The 16830-nt window shown below is 48.0% G+C and overlaps 1 protein-coding gene and 1 pseudogene across 1 annotated transcript in view; one reads left to right on the plus strand and one right to left on the minus strand.

The window, feature by feature from the left end:
- The window catches only part of Scara5 (scavenger receptor class A member 5), a 92073-nt gene extending 76508 nt beyond the window's left edge, over window positions 1-15565 (minus strand). The window contains exon 1 of the mRNA XM_051195501.1: window positions 15414-15565. Within this exon, the coding sequence (XP_051051458.1) occupies window positions 15414-15528 (115 nt within the window). The 5' untranslated portion in view covers window positions 15529-15565. The remainder of the gene's footprint in view (window positions 1-15413) is intronic.
- On the plus strand, window positions 7907-8721 carry LOC127230254 (60S ribosomal protein L7a-like; annotated as a pseudogene).
- Window positions 15566-16830: the final 1265 nt, after the last annotated feature.

Raw genomic sequence — 16830 nt, forward strand, 5'->3', positions numbered from 1 at the left:
CTCTTCACAGGAGGGTGTCGAGTTGCACATTGTGTGGTAGCACTCTATTTTTTTCCACACACACAAAAAAAAAAAGCCCCTTTCCTTTTATCTGAGGCTTCTACTTAATAGTGAGCATCCTGCCTGTGACAGATCCCTTTGTCAGCAAACACAAGGAAACTAGACCTTCCTTTGAGAGTGTCTGCTTCCTTTAGGAAGCCTCAATCCCATCCTATACTAAAGGAAACTATTTCAAATAGAACAGAATAGGGGCTTCAGTGTTGGACAAGCAGAGCATGACTATCGTGACAAGATGCTTAGAGAATATGACTGCAAGGGAACCAAAGAGGAATTAATACTAACGAAGGAACTTTTGTTACTGTTGGCCTGGTGTGTGTGTGTGTGTGTGTGTGTGTGTGTGTGTCAGAGGTCAACTTTGACTGACTCGGTGCTCTACTATATTTTATAAGACAGGTCTCTCGCTGACTCTGGGATTCACCCATTTGGCTAGACTGACAGACCAGTGAGCTGGAGGAGTCTCCCTGTCTGTACTGGAGCTGCAGGTGTGTGCTGTCAAGTCTGGCTTCTGACATGGATTGAAAGGGACAGAACTGAGGTCCTCATGCTTTGTGGCAAGTACTTTACTGGCTGAGCCATCTCCCCAAACCATAGAGAAGCATGTTTTTATTGTTTGCTTTTTTTTTCCTAAGATCAAGTGAGGTGGCATATTTTTGAGCAAAATATCTGAAAAAGATGGCAAATTGTTGTGGAATATTAATTTAAGATGTGTTACATTTGATTATGCTGCAGAATATTTGTTTAATGATGCAAAGATGTGTTTCATTCTTTTATGTTGCATTTGTTTAACTCTGTGAAGCTGTGTTACTGTGCCTGTCTGAAACACCTGATTGGTCTAATAAGCTGAACGGCCAATATCGAGGCAGGAGAAAGGATAGGCAGAGCTGGTAGGAAGAATAAATAGAAGGAAACGTCTGAGAGGAGAGATCGAGGAGAAAGAAAAGGGGCCAGACATCCAGTCAGATTCAGAATAAGAATGAAAGAAAAGACATACAGAAATAGAGAGGTAAAGTCTAGAAGCAAATGGTAGACACTGATAAATTAAGAAAAGCTAGCAAGAAACAAGAGAAGCTGAGGCCAGGCATTTAAATGTAAGAAAAAGCCTCCATGTATTTATTTGGGAGCTGGGTGGCGGGCCCCCTAAAAGAGTCAAAGAGTAATAAAAACCAACAGCAGAAAATTTGGGGCTTTCTTTGCATACCTATGACTCTTCAGAAAACATGTGTGTGGGGGGGGGTACACATCTGTTTCTTTTACTCTGTTTCATTTTGGGAGTGAATTGGCATATGCTGATAGCTAACTACCAGATTTATGAGCAGCTCCATAAGTGCAAAGGCAAACTTGAGGAAGAGACATGTCCTAGCCCTTCCTTGCCAACTTCCTGGTTCCTGGACCAGGGCTTGGCAGACATCGCTCAACACATTTGTTGAATGAAGGTGACCACCATCCTCCAGGAGCTCCTGCAGGACTGGGAAGAAGGCATGCAAACAGTGAGGAGTGAAGTAGAGCCTCTACAGTAAGAGCTCTGGCAGAAGAGGCAATGAGGAGGAATCAGCCTGAAGGACAGGCCTGAGCACGGGGCTGATGTCCCTCCTCTCCCTACAGCCTCATGGTGACATGAGCAGCTGTGGTAGATTTGAAAGCCGGGACTCTGAGAAGAAAATGCTCTTCCCAATGTGAGAACAGTTCTGAAGCGAGTCCTGGCGAAGCTGTGACTTATTAAGCGCTGTTGTTGTTTACAGCTGAAGGGACACTGGTGACCAGATTGATGAGAAAATGGTGAATGACAGCAAAACCTTCCGAGCCAGTGGTTCTCATCCTGTGGGTCACCACCCCCTTCAAGGTCGAATGACCTTTTCCCATGGTTCCCCCAACACCATCACAAATATTTATGTTACAATTCATAACAGTAGAAAAATTACAGTTAGGATGTAGCAACTAAATAACTTTATGGTTGGGGGGGGTCACCACAACATGACCATTAGGAAGGCTGAGAACCACTTGGAATCCAAGCTCTAAGAGCGTTATGGGAAAAGTTTCCCCTCTGTCTATGGCCTCTGGAAGAGACAGCAGCATCGCAGAGACCAGAAAGTGATCCAAGAGGTCAGCAAAGGGCAAGGCCAACAGCTCTGAGAAAGTTGAAAACTGAGCCCACATAAAATGACTTAAAGAAAGAGCGCAGTGTGCCACCATAGGAGATGGTGATCTAGGCTCAGTGTGCCACCATAGGAGATGGTGATCTAGGCTCAGTGTGCCACCATAGGAGATGGTGATCTGGGCCCAGGGGGCCACCATAGGGGAGGGGGCTGGCGGGGCGGCCACCCCCCCCCCAGGAGATGGTGATCTAGGCTCAGTGTACCACCATAGGAGATGGTGATCTAGGCTCAGTGTACCACCATAGGAGATGGTGATCTAGGCTCAGTGTACCACCATAGGAGATGGTGATCTAGGCTCAGTGTGCCACCATAGGAGATGGTGATCTAGGCTCAGCGTGCCACCATAGGAGATGGTGATCTAGGCTCAGTGTGCCACCATAGGAGATGGTGATCTAGGCTCAGTGTATCAGCACAGGCAACAGTGATCTAGCTGAGGAGCAGGTGGCTGCTGCTGACCACTGGAGTGTCCCCATCCTTAAACATCTGCATCTATGGGCTCCTTGTACTATTTGCCCATGGCTGGGTACCCCAGGGTCTTACAATCTTGACATCATCCCACTGTTGAAGTTAAATTTATTTAGGGAGAAAACTGCATCATCATCACAAGTGAAGAGCTAATATCTTCCTAGTGGGTAGCTAAATAAATACCTCACTATTAAAATGACAAATATGCACTTGTGTGTCTCAACCACTTTTAGTGCTGCTGTGTTGAACACAGTCACATTCTAGGAAACACTGACTCTGGTGATGGTAAGAAAATCTCAACTTTCTTTAGGTGCTCAAGATTAAGAATGTTCTAGAAGGGACTAGGAAGGATAGCTCAGTCAGCAGTGTTTGTCCTTCAAGCATAGGGACCTGAGTTTGATTCCCAGAACAGGAACACATACACACACACACACACACACACACACACACACGAGAGAGAGAGAGAGAGAGAGAGAGAGAGAGAGAGAGAGAGAGAGAGAGAGAGAGAGAGAGAGAGAGAGATTCTGGAAGATAATACACTAAGGATTGCTAAGTACATCGAGAGAACTATGCTAGGACCTAACACATATCTCTCTAGCACTGCGGTCATTATGTGTAACTGTCTTCATACACTTCTGTCCACTCTACACACCTTGCAATGTTTCTGGGACAGGGTCACTCTCTTGTTTCTGGGACCAGCAGGGCCTGGTGAGATTCTCTGAAGGAATGGACACATGTGAGCACATTTATTTTTGCTGGAAAGGTCATGTCTTACATTTTCCTCATACAAATAAATAATTGGCAAATTCTACTTGGCTACAAAACATAACTTGGAGCAAAATTTTGTTCCAAAAGGGCAAACAAAGGCCTGGCTCTCCTCACATACCCAAGACTCTGAACATCTCTTAGTGCCCCCTTGGAACTGAATTAAATTTCTTTGACATTCTATAGGCTGAGCTCCACCCTGGACAGTCTCATTCTGCTCCAATGATGACATCACAGATCTGGGTCATAGGAGTCCATGGTTCTAGAGTAAAACACTTGTCATGTCAAGGGAGAATGTGAAGACACATTTTTGGACAGAAAGTCAATTATCTACAGTAAGAATTCGATTTATTAGGGACAAACATTTGATTTCTTTTTTGATAAGATACAGTCGAAATAAGATTGTCCTAGAGTTTTATTATTCCCAGAGGTTGGAAGTGTGGAGTTCTCTGAATAATGGGAGCAGAAGGAGGCATGCCCAAAGGTATCAGGCTGCCCAACGCCCTCCCAGCCCTGCCAGGAGGGCAGGCATGGGTGTGGGGCTGTCTATGGAGATTTAAAGCCTGGCTGTCAGGGAAGGCCTGTGGGACATGTGAAAGCATTCCAAACTGTCCCTCATCAATATGCTCATCCCCTGAAAATGTAACTTTCAATTTCTCTAAAAATGTTTCCGGTTGGCAGTTATAACTTTAGACCCTTCTGGAAGTTATCTGCTTGGGTTTATTTTTCTTTCAATCTGCAAGCACACTCACAAGTTAAGGCTGATAAATCAGGTATTTATCGGCAGAGTTACTGGGTGGAGGCAACAGCACACAGGATGGGATGCTTCTGAATCCACCAACTTGAGTTTTAACCATCATGACAGCCATTTTCTTTGGTTCTCATTGGTATTGGTCCCGGGTCCATAAACAGCAGGTGGGGCCAGCGTTTTATTGCTGGGAGGAACCCCAGTGCTGGCTCATCCAAGGATCTCCAATAAACCTGCCCAAGTCTGACTTCATTAGGATAAGCTTCATTCTCACTCTGGTTACTCATCGCTCACGTGGTTTTCATTGTACAATATGCGTGATGAGAGGCAGCCCCAGATGACCTCTGTGTCTGATGCTGCTGAAACTTTGTGCCTTTAATGGGGACCTCCATTAAGCTTTGTTCGTAAAAGGGAAGAGGACACATATGTGGCAGGGACAAAGTCAAGGAAAGCCCCTGGCCTGAAGTGACATTTGCAGTAAGTCTTACCAGGACCTGGGAAGGACCAAAACATCTTTGATGTGGTGATGCATACCGTTGTTTCATTGTATATGCTAGAGAAATTTCCCCAAACCCTTGAAACCTCAAGAGTGAACAGAAGGCCTTTGTAAATATGGAGCTTTAAAATAAGCCTGGCCATCAAAAAGACCAAGGTACACAGAGAATGACCAACATTCCTCAATCACTAAAGGGGAAAAGAATGAAAGTTGATCACTAATAGCTAGCTGAATGTGTGGATGATGCTAGAAATGGTGTGTTCCAGGAGGTTATGGGGGTTCTGCACCCCTCTCCCATACCCCATCCATGCTTCCATGCAGCTGTAGAGCAGTATCCTTGTTCACACCCATTGTAATAAGTGGGGACATGTAGTTAAAGTGTTTTTCTGAGCTCTGAGCCACTATAACAAATTAGACTAGAGGAGGGGCTCATAGGAACTCTGATTTATAGCCAGGGCTGGAAGCATATGCCATGCCCTGGGGCATACGAATGTCAGTGCAAGAAGATACTGTCAGAACTGGAAGACAGCTAGCTGGTCCCCAGTTACTTCAGAGCTGGTTACTGGTGGAAAGGACACCCCGCCCCCTCACCCATCCCCACATATTTGATCCCCACCCCCACTTTTTGATGAGCTGAGCTAGTATATGCTGTGTTGATTGTTGAATGGGAGGGTGGGAAAAGAAAATCCAACACCCCACTTGGTTTGGTTTTGCTATAGTGAGCAGGAAACACAGTGACCCTGCTTGCCCGCGGCCTTGTTTAGTCCTTGGGGAAGAGGGGCCAGAAAAGAGGACAGGCAAGGGGAGGGGTGGATGTAGAAGTGATCACATCTATCATCAAACGAGTCTGAATCTTTCACATTGGTTTTTAAGAAAAGAAGATAAGATAGTTAAAATGGAGGGGCCAGCCTAAGCTGATTCCAGTAAGACTTCACAGGGCTCTAGAACAGTTCCTCCTAACACTTCCAGATTGTTTTATAATTTTGTCAGTTCCCCATAAAGTTTCTGTGTCCCAAGCCCTATCTGTTCCCAAGGTTACTCTGGATAAAGATTCTTTGGAAACAATTGATGGCTTGTGCTTGTTTTCCACCAATGCAAGAACAGCCTGCTGGCTGCTGCACATCTGCTTTTAGAACTAAGACTCAGAGATGGAAAGAGTATCCAGCCAGGGGTGGAGAAGAGCAGGGAAAGTGAGTCAGCTAGCTACCAAGGTCCAAGTGGGATGGAGAGGGCCATGGAGTCCTACACAAAGAATGAACGACTTGTGGGGCCTGGTGGAAGGTACCACTAATTTTGTCCCAAGTGGAGTCACATTATCTCAGCTTTACTTGAAAATATATACGAGATTTTATATATATATAAAAAAAAAAAAAAAAAAAAATATATATATATATATATATATTGCCACTAATGATGATAATGCTCTACCCAAAAGTCATACACTAGCTAACACAATTCCCAGTGTCTGGCATGGGAAACCTCCCTTCAAGTTGTTGGTGTGTGGAGTCAAAGAAACCCCCCAAATAATCCAGGCTTTCACCCTTGTTTGTCTCCCTGAACTTGAAGGTTAGACCCTATTGCTAAAGGCACCATGTATGTTTGACACAAGACTCGGAAGAATTGAGCTGGAACTGACCTGGAAACAAACTCCCTAAGGAGCATCAGAAGATTCTGTGCATACTGCCAAGAAAGAAAATCAGTCAACAGCCTTACCCTGTCGTAAAGCCTACAGACCACACTAATGACCAGCATGGCAAGATATCCCCAAGGGTGTGGTAGTAACACCTATCTATGTCTTGAGGGCAACCAACAGCTGTCTAAATTGGACTTGTGGCAAATTTAACAGGACAGAATTAATGTCTGCTACATTAAACCTGGTTAACTACCAACTACCCCTAGCTGGAGAAGCCATAGATTCTAAAGGAGAGCCTACTACTGCCACTTCCCTAAACCAGCATAATTCCTACCACACTCTAAATACTCATCCTTATGCTCACAGTAAATGAGCTCTCCCCCCTCATCAAAGAAGATTCCTTTGCAGCAGATGGAGACCATTACAGAAAGCCATGACTCATCAAAATGCAGAGAACAGCTGCCTGTGGGGTGCCCAACCCAGCTGATGCATCTACAATACAACTCCTATACATACCGCTCAGAGAACATCACAGAAGAGGGGACAGAAAGATTTTCAGAGTCACAACAGAGACGCGCCACCCATAAAATCTCATAAATTTGGTCACCTAAACAAGACTGGCATAATTACAATGTGGATGGGGTAAATCTCGAAAGGACCTACCACTAGAGGAAGAGTTACAGGCCATTAATGGCCGCTGAGAAAAAAGGATCGACTTCTGCTAGAGCTCATGCCTTGTTGGGTTATCCGCTGCTTAGTCAGCCCTAAACAAACGGGAGGGGTTGGAGGGGAGAGAGCGAAGCGGGAGGACATAAACACAGTACTCATGTATGAAATTCTAAAATATAAATTTTAACTTAAAAAGTAAATGAAAGGCAATGCCCTTGTCTAAAAAGGATACTGCAAATACAGGGGGATATGCTGTCTAAACATACCGGATCTCAAAAAGTACCAGGCCTAGGGATTCTGCCTGAATTCAGCCCAAAAGATCCTCTTCTTGGGCTGGGAAGATGACTCAGTTAGTAAAGGGCTTTCTTTGCAAACACAAGGACCCGAGTTCACCCTAGAACTTAAGAAAAATTCTGGAATAGTAGTACATGCTTGTAATCCTGGGACCTGGAGAAGGAAGTCAAATAGATTGAGCTTACAGCCCAGGTGTCCTAGCATATCTGATCAGTTTCAGATCAGAGAGAAAAACAAGGTGCGTGATGCCTGAGAAATGCCACCAAAGGTTGACCTTTGACTTACAACATACACACACATGCACACACATATACACACATGCATGCACATATAATTGTACTTACATACACATGTATGCACACATACATATACATGCACAAACACATATGAATACACACATACATACACATGTGTGTGCATACACATGTATTCACGCACCTACATATTTATGCACATACACACATACATACACATACATATGCATATATGATAATACGCACGCATATGTGCATATTCACACCCCACAACAAACAAACAAACAAAAATCCTAGAAGGTCTCTCTCGATCTCCGAGGTCTCTTACATATTACCCACAATTCCTTTTCCTTTCTCTTTCTCCAGCCGAGCAAGATGCCCAAGAGAAAGAAGGCCAAAGGGAAGAAGGTGGCCCTGGCCCTCGCCCTCGTGAAGAAATAGGAGGTCAAAAAGGTGGTGAATCCTTTGTTTGAGAAGAGGCCTAAGAACTTCGGCATTGGGCAGGACATCCAGCCCAAAAGAGATCTCACCAGTTTCGTCAAATGGCCTCGTTACATCCGGCTGCAGCGGCAAAGGGCCGTCCTCTATAAGTGTCTCAAAGTTCCCCTTGCCATTAACCAGTTCATCCAGGCCCTGGACCGGCAAACAGCTACCCAGCTGCTTAAGCTTGCCCACAAGTACAGACCAGAGGCAAAGCAGGAGAAGAAGCAAAGACTGTTGGCCCGTGCTATGAAAGCTGCTGGCAAAGGGGATGTCCCAACTAAGAGGCCTCCTGTACTTCCAGCAGGAGTCAATGCAGTCACCACCTTGGTGGAGAACAAGAAGGCTCAGCTGGTGGTGATCACCCACAATGTAGACCCCATTGAGCTGGTGGTCTTCCTGCCTGCGCTGTGTCGGGAGATGGGGGTCCCCTACTGCATCATCAAGGGAAAGGCCAGGCTGGGGCGGCTGGTCCACAGGAAGACATGTACCACTGTTGCCTTCACATAGGTTAACTCAGAAGACAAGGGAGCTCTGGCTAAGCTGGTGGAAGCTATTAGGACCAATTACAACGACAGATATATGATGAGATACGCCGCCACTGGGGAGGCGATGTCCTGGGTCCTAAATCTGTGGCTCGAATTGCCAAACTGGAAAATGCAAAGGCCAAAGAACCCGCCACTAAACTGGGTTAAATGTACACTCACTGCTAAGATTTCTGTACCTAAAATACAAACTTTTCTTCCATCTTAAAAAAAAAAAAATCCCAGGTCCCAGCTTGTAGAGTAGCCCCAAATGCCAGTAATCATTCCAAGTTCCTCCCCTGTCTCCTTCAGATGCCTGAGCTGAAGGTGTTTGCAAGGCGGAAGTGGGGGCTCAGCCAGGTCTACATCTATACCACCATTCTTTCCAGGGCTGTAATTGGTCCTCCCCCTGCCCTGCTGTGATGGGTAAACTGGCTTCTTCTTTGGGCAGAGAAAATCTGCCTTCTCTCTCTCAGTCCTGCAAGCAGCTGCAAGCACCTATTGGAAGGGTCACATGGATGCCTGCTTTTGAAGACAGGAGGGTTGGGCCATCTGAATGGGACTGAGCTTGATGTGTCCCTCCCTGGAGGCTGCAGCTGGACCACCCCTACCCAAAAACAGAGCAGGGCGTGTCACAGAAGGAAGCGCAGCATATCTGAGCAAAGGATAAACACACGCTTAATGCTGGGCTTGTCTGTAGTGTGGGGTTTAGGGCCTCTCTCTCTCTCTCTCTCTCTCTCTCTCTCTCTCTCTCTCTCTCTCTCTCCTTCTCCTCCTCCTCCTCCTCCTCAGGACCTCTCTGTCTTTTCCTTTCCCTGCCTCCCCGAGGGTTCCAAGGTCTCTCAAACAGATAAAGGGACACATGGGACTGAGTGTCTACTGCTGTACATGGTTCAGTCATCCCCTCTGGTCCCGGGAGGACAATGACATTACCCTCATTTAAGGACGATGGCTAAGCAAAGCCACCCCCTCACCAGGCCTCTCTCCCACACAGACTTCTAGGTTTTAAAAAGGTAGTCCATGCAAATGGGTGGCAAGGCTATGAGATGCTCACCAGGAACAGAACAGAGTCCTGGAGCTGCCGCCACCCTTGGGTCTGAGGATGTCTCAGGGATGAGACAGAGTAGCTGGAACTCAGAAAGAAAACTCCCCCCAAAGAGGAACCCAGCCTGAGGCAGCCCTGCAGAGCAGGTCCTGAGGAGTAGTGCATACCCAAACTCCTATATGTTCCATCCTACCATCTCCTGTCAGGGTCCCCCAGTACCTGAACCCAAGGGGACATGAGGCCGAGCACAAAACAGCAGCAAGTGGAGCCAAGGAGGCCCAGAGGCTTCTGCACCCAATGCTCACAACCTTATCTACCAGTACTTGGTCCTCTGCTCTTACTTAACAGGACATATCCCCTGGTGTCACAGTACTGAATGAGTTAACACCCCTATTCTGCTCCAGCCTATAAAGTGAGGTGACCCCCCATGAGGTCATAGCCAGACCCTTGTGTAGCCACCCAGCAGCTCTCGGTTATAGCAAATGAAGCAGGGATGTTTGCTGGATGGAAGGTAGATGTAGCAGGTCCCCTGGGAGAATAATTTAATTTTATGGGGAAGGAACGTGGGACCAGAGTACAGGCTGCAGGCACCCTGCCACCACCAGAAGCACGTGTAACTCATTACCTCCCTCTGGCTTCCCGTGGGCAGCCATGGATGACGGCACACGTGCAGAGGGGTGGGCTAAGGCCATGGAGAGAGAGCAGGACTATGTTTTTCTGACACCAACACCTCTTCTTGGGCCTCACAAACTGCTTTAGAGGAGGCTGGCCCAGCCAGGCGCCTTCTATTCCCAGGCCTCCTCAGAGTCCTAGAGCCCAAGTCAGCCTAGAGAGGTCCCCAGCTGGCTGAGCAGCCAGGGGAAACAAAGGCTGGAGGGGGAAGGTTGAGGCAAGGGATGGGACGAGGGAAGAAAGGAATAGGAAGCAGGCCGGGCTGGCCCCCTTTGAATTTCTGTTTGGTGGGATGACTGAGTAAGACCACATGGCAGAAGGGGCCTTTTGGGCTTTTCTGGGACATCTTCTAATCATTTCTGGTATTAGATCCCCCTTTAGCCTTCTGGTCTACCGTGGGCTCCAGGGAGGCTGCTGAGCGATAAGACATGGAAAGGAAGATGGGGCCTCAGAGGTACAGAGGACCTGAACTACCAAGGCCACTGTGGAGGAGGGCAGCTTGACAGATATGAGGATGAGGTTGTGCCAGTGTCAGAAAGGGGCCTCCCATGGAGGGGACCAGTGATGAGCCACAGTCCCTCCACTTCCCTTACCACCTGTGAAGTAAAACGGAGGGGGCGGTGGTCATAAGCAGTAAAAACAGCAACATGACCTCTGGAGATGCTGTTGGGGGAGGGGGTCCCTTCCTTTGCTCTGAGGACACTCCCTGGGCAATGCCCCCCCCCACCGAAACCGGCATGCAGCGCGAGGCTTGGACCCTCAGACCTGATGATGCCTCTATGCTCTTGGGCCTGCAGCTTGCACAAGAACCACTGGTTCATTTGAGGAGATGGCTGCCTGTGGCTCAAGTCCTGTGTCCCTAATGCTGTCCCTAAGGTAGGGGTGGCAATCAAGCGAGGGTCAGCACCAATGCAGTCACACGTGCTTGTTGGCTGGGTGAACTTTGTCTTCCCACGAACTCCTGCCTAGGACTCTATTGAGTGAGCCCAGCTCAAACGGGGCCACACCCCTGAAGTTAGCCTTGCCAGATAAAAGGCAGATTCTTTGTTTTAATTCTCATCCACCTCCCAGTCAATTTCTCTATCAGTTCAGAATCCAGAGATTAGGACCATTAGTCTGTTTTCCAATTTCTTTCCCAGGAAGGAACCCTGTAGTCAGGTAGGTCCCAAGTCAGGTTTCAGTCTGTCACTAACCACTTGTGTGGCCTTGGGCAAGTCATGCACTAACTCTCTCTGAGATTCTCAGGTGCCTACCACCTAAAAAGTGCCTGGAGAACCCAGAGAGGAGCATGTCACCTTCCTGGGCGTCAAGACATTTGGAGTGCAGTAAGGACAAGAAATCACACACACACACACACACACACACACACACACACACACACACACCACACACCACACACCACACCACCCAGGGAAGAGCCCAGCATGCTGGAATACATTGTACTTTATGCAGTGATCGGCTATGGTTTGTGTCCCCCAAAAGACTCAGGTATGGAAGCCTTGGTTCCCAGACGGTGGATCTGATCCTTGAGAATTGAGAGGCTCTTGAGGGCCCTGACTTAACTGGTGAGTTGACGCAATGATGGGCTCATATTTGATGACATCATCTGTAGGTAATAGAAACTCTGGGAAACAGGGTCTGCTTGGAGAAAGTAGGTCATTGGGAGGCTTTCCCTCAGGGGCCGTAATTTGTCCTGGATTTATTCTCTGCTTCCTGGCCACCATGTAAAAAGGCAGCCTCCACTACCCAAGCTCCCACCGTCATGGTGCTCTGCCTTACCTCAGGACCAAAGCAATGGACCCAGCCAACCATGGGCTAAAACCTGTCAAACCCTGAGCCCAAATTAACCCTCCTTCTGTAACCAGTTTCTCTCAGGGGTTTTGTATCAGTGTCTGGAAACCAGCACCACAAGTTCTGAGACCCAAGCAGGGTTGTGCCCGGGGAAGTGAACCGTGGGACTTGAGGTGATAGATGGGACCCAAGTAGGTAAAGAGTGTGGGGTGGGAAGGCTGTGGCTGCCTCAGGGGGTGAGTGAGAGCAAGAGGGTACAGACAGTACCCATGGACTCACAGTGGGAGTGATCAGGCAACGAGGCCAAGGCAGAACTTGGAAAAGATGAAGCCAGCACCAGACCTCTGTCTAAAGGGAGCATTTACACTCACGGTTCTCATTTATTTTATTATTATTGTTACTATTATTATTACTTTCTAGACAGGGCTTCTCTGAGTAGTCCTGGCTATTGTGGAACTCACTCTGTAGACCAGAGAACTCAGAGATTCACCTGCCTCTGTCTCCTCCCTACATGTTATTTTTATAAATAATTTATTTTAATTGTATATGCATTGGTGGTTTGCTTGCATGCATGTCTGCGTGAGGGTGTCCCATCCCCTGCAGCTGGAGTTACAGATAACTATGAACTGTTGTATGGATGCTGGGAATTGAACCTGGGTCCTCTGGAAGAACAGCCTGTGCTCTCAACCGCTGAGCCATTTCTCCAACCCCCACCCACTGTTCTTAAAGTCCCACCTGCATTAAAATCTGAGTCCCACCTGAACAGCGGGGCTGGGCGTTCAGGATCTTGCTCTGTGCCAAGACCCAAGGGCCAGCATCCAGCAAGAGGAAACACATCTCCCCTCTCCTCCCTCCCACCCTACACTTTCAGGAGGCAGCCCTCAAATGGGGCTTGGAGCTCATCCAACACTTCTCAGTTTTAATCGACTGAAGGCCTCTGGGATGGAGCTGGCTCAGGCTTCCCTCCCTCTGCCATCTCCTTCCAGTTTCTTCTTTCCTCTCTTGGCCTCACTCCTCTTGTTCCTCTGTTTTACTCTCCAGAGAGGAAGATCAGAAAAGCATCAGGATCCTTCCAAAACAGATCCAATCTGGCTCGCGTCTCCCCATTTCTTTGTCCCCTGCCAGAACCTACCAATCCCGGACAAAGACTAAAGGAATGCAGAGAACTCAGGAGCAGGGTACACAGACATTTGCTTTGCTGCTTTTAGACTCCAAGGTCTTCGTGCTCTTGTTCATCCACTCACTCCTTAGTTAGCCCTCCCACCCCATCCCCCAGTGAACATTTAGAGCATGGCAGCCCTTCTCTAGGCCTGGGAGGCATCAATGAACAAAGCAGCCCTCCTCCTTTGGAGGAGACGCCAGCTCTCCTCCAGCCTACATGCTTCTTACCATGTGAGCAGAGAAGAAACAATGTAATAACTGTGCAAATTGCAAAGTGTGCTGAGAGAGAAAAGCTTGTGGAAGCAAGGAAAGTGAGTGGTGGGAAGCAGAGGTGGGAGGGGGAAGGGGCGAGAGTGGAGGTCTGATCCACCGAGCAGGGAGGACAGTGTCTCTATGCGCTTTGAAGAGAGCATCTTCCTCAGGGGCGGAGGCTAGCGAGAACACTGGAAGCTCCATCCTGAAGAGGAGCACAAGAGGAGAGCTTGGGTTCCTTGCCACGATCAGGGCCCAGACTTTGACTCAACTTTAATAGGGTAGCATCGCTCCTTGAGCCTGAACTTAAAGAACAGCACCCCAAATGCAACAACCTCAGAGATAGCCACTGTGTCCCCTTCTGGCAGATGAAGACACAGGCCTAGAGTCAGTCTGGAACCCACAGCCCCTAGCTTCACTGCACCTGAAGCTGGGGCCCAGGGGACACCTACTCAGGAAACTAACACAGCTGAGACCCTCATCAATCTCTGTACCACCGATGCTCTCTGACAGGTCTGTCGTCAGCTTGGCGCCAGGAAGCACAGGGCCAGGCCCATTGCTTGGTTTTGTTTCTCTGGTCCAAATGATTGTTTTTGATCTGAGATCCAGAAAATAGGAGAGGGAGAGGGGAGAAAGAAAAGGTGGTGGCCCTAATGGCACCCCACATTGCAGGCTTCACCCCCACTCCAAGCCTGGTGTCCCAGGTTGACCTTAGGTGACCCCTTCCAATTATCCCCAACCCCAGTCCTTTCTGGCCAAACCTGGCCTCTTTACTAATGTGCCAATGAGAAGAGAACCAAATCAAGAACATGGTTCAGCATCACCCTTGCTGATATATTGAGCAAAGCAACACACACACACACACACACACACACACACACACACACACACATACACACACGCACACATGCACACATGCACACAGGCATGCATGTATGTGTGTGCACCTTCCTTCACTTCCCTCGAGTAGTCAGGACATTGCCCCAGTCTGGGGAACAATCTGACAGAACTTTCCCCCACCTCTTCTCTTTCAAAATCTTTTTGTGACAGTTTGTCTTGATTGACAACTTGATGGGGCGTGGAGTCACCTCAGAGACACATCTCTAAGTGTTTGTGAGGATGTTCGGGCGTCTTTAAATGAAGGAGGAGACCTACCAGTGCTATTCCATGGGCAGGGGTCCCAAGTAAATAAGATGGAGAAGGGGAGCTCAGCACCCCCGTTCATCTCTCTGCTCCCTGACTGAGGAGGAAATACGGCCACCACACTGTCTCTGCCATAACACCCTCAAACTGTGAGCTAAAATAAGCCCTTCTTTCCTTAAGGTACTTTTGTTGTACATTTTGTTACAGCAGAGGAAAAAATGGTACAGTCATTCTTCAACCCTTTTCCAGAAGCCATTTCCCTGTTTGACCTCAATATCCACCCTGAGGAGATCACTCTCAGGCCTGCTCTTCTTCCAACCAGCAACCGTGAGCTGTCTGAGGGCAGGTGCTGGTCCCTGACACCCAGAACACAGACTAGAACCCAGGGGAAGAGCTTACTGCTGAGCATCCCCAAGGGTGGGGGTCGAGGAACCCTTATTCAGAAGTTCAGGTCTCCTTGTCTGTCCATGCTGGGGCTGCCCCTCACCCCTCTCCCAGACACTTCTACCTTCCTTACATCTGCTCCTGTGAGGAAAAAGACCAGAGCCATCACTCCCGAGAGACGCCATTGACAGGGTGTTGCAAAACAAAGTACAGCTCTGGAGACTACAGCATGGACAGGGGCAGTCTCTTGGCAGTCAGCCTGAAGGCATTTCAAAACCACCCTCTCCGAAGTGGGACAGTGTTCTCTTCTCCCATGCAAGCCCAGTGAAGAGACACACAGAGCTAGACAGGGAGGAGGGCAGCAGGCGCTGGGTAACCAAGGCTGGGTGGAAAGCAAGGGTCCTCGAGACTTAGAAGCACTCACCATCCTCGCACAGGTTCAGCTTCGACAGGCTCCTGCCATCAAAGGGCTCTTCAAAGATAGAGCTGTTGTCCCGGTCATTCACAGTGTGCATGTACATGGCTTTGTTGTCCATCATGTCCTCGAGCAGTAGAGGCACCGGTAGCACAGGGGACAGAGGGACACCGAGTCAACTCTGTGGGAAACAAATGGTATAAGCAAGTCCTACCCATATGACCCCCAGCCTGGAGTGGGGTTCTTTCTACATCTACAGGTGCTAGGCACACCACCCAGGTCCCCGGGACCCCTGTATCTCCAGCCTCTCCCTGGTCCCTGCTAGAAGGCCAATCCCTGGACAGCTTTCAGCATGGGAATCTGCTCTTTTCTCTCAAAAGCTCACTGTGGGGCTGGAGCCTTAGGCTGGAGATACCATGGCCATGCTGGACAGCACTTGAAGGAAATGCTACAACCCAAATGGCATGTAGACAGCAGCTTCTGCCAGAGGCTCTCAACCTGTGGGTCATGACTATCAGAAAACACAAATGTTTGCATTATAATCCTTTAACAGTAGCAAAGTTAGACTTAGGAGGTCACTACAACATGAGGAACTGTATTAAAGATTCATAGTACTAGGAAGGTTGAGAGCTACTGAATAAGCCATCAACAGCTTGGGAGGGCCAGATAATCAGATAAGGGAAACTAGAGGCATAGATATATTGAGAGTTTTAGGATCAGCTGATAAAGTGAGATGGCCCCTTAGCCCCACAGTGGACCAAGGCAAAATTTATTTCTCAGGCTGAGCAGTCTCAATGAGCCAGGGGACTTATGCCTGTATGATTCCTCCAGGACTGAAGCAAGGTCTTGAGCTCTTGACTTGGGATATCCTCACATTTGAAGTGACCCAGCCATGGTGTTTGCACAACAGTGAGTCCTACACCATGGTATTCTGTTATGCAGAACTGTGTGAAGGCCATCCTCAGAGCCTGCTCGGGTGGCTCCGGGGCAGGAAGGCATTATGAGACCAGGCTGGAAGGGATTTTCTGAGTTTTTCTAAGATGCCTTTGCATTCTTTGTGTAATGAGAAAAATCCTTTTTGTAAAACCAAATTACCAAGTGTTTGTTTACACAAAATCCTTTGGCTTTTTCCTCACATATATGCCCTGTAATTTTACACGTTGCTTTCAGCACAGTTCTAACTGGCCATAAGTTTATGTCAACTTGTTTTGCTGATACTCTTTAGCTGTATAGCTATCTAACCAAATAAAGAAGCGGGGAGGAAGGGGGAGGAAAAAGAGGTAAAAGAAGAGAAAATAAGTCAGATGGGGTGGCATTTATTTTTCTTTAAAGTGACTTTTGGAAAAACAAAGCCTCTAGGAAGATGAATAAAATCCCAGCATGGAGGAGACCCACTGAGATCTTAAGAAACAAGCAAATCCCCACG

Source organism: Phodopus roborovskii, unplaced genomic scaffold (genome assembly GCF_943737965.1).
Source record: "Phodopus roborovskii unplaced genomic scaffold, PHOROB, whole genome shotgun sequence".
NCBI lineage: Eukaryota > Metazoa > Chordata > Mammalia > Rodentia > Cricetidae > Phodopus > Phodopus roborovskii.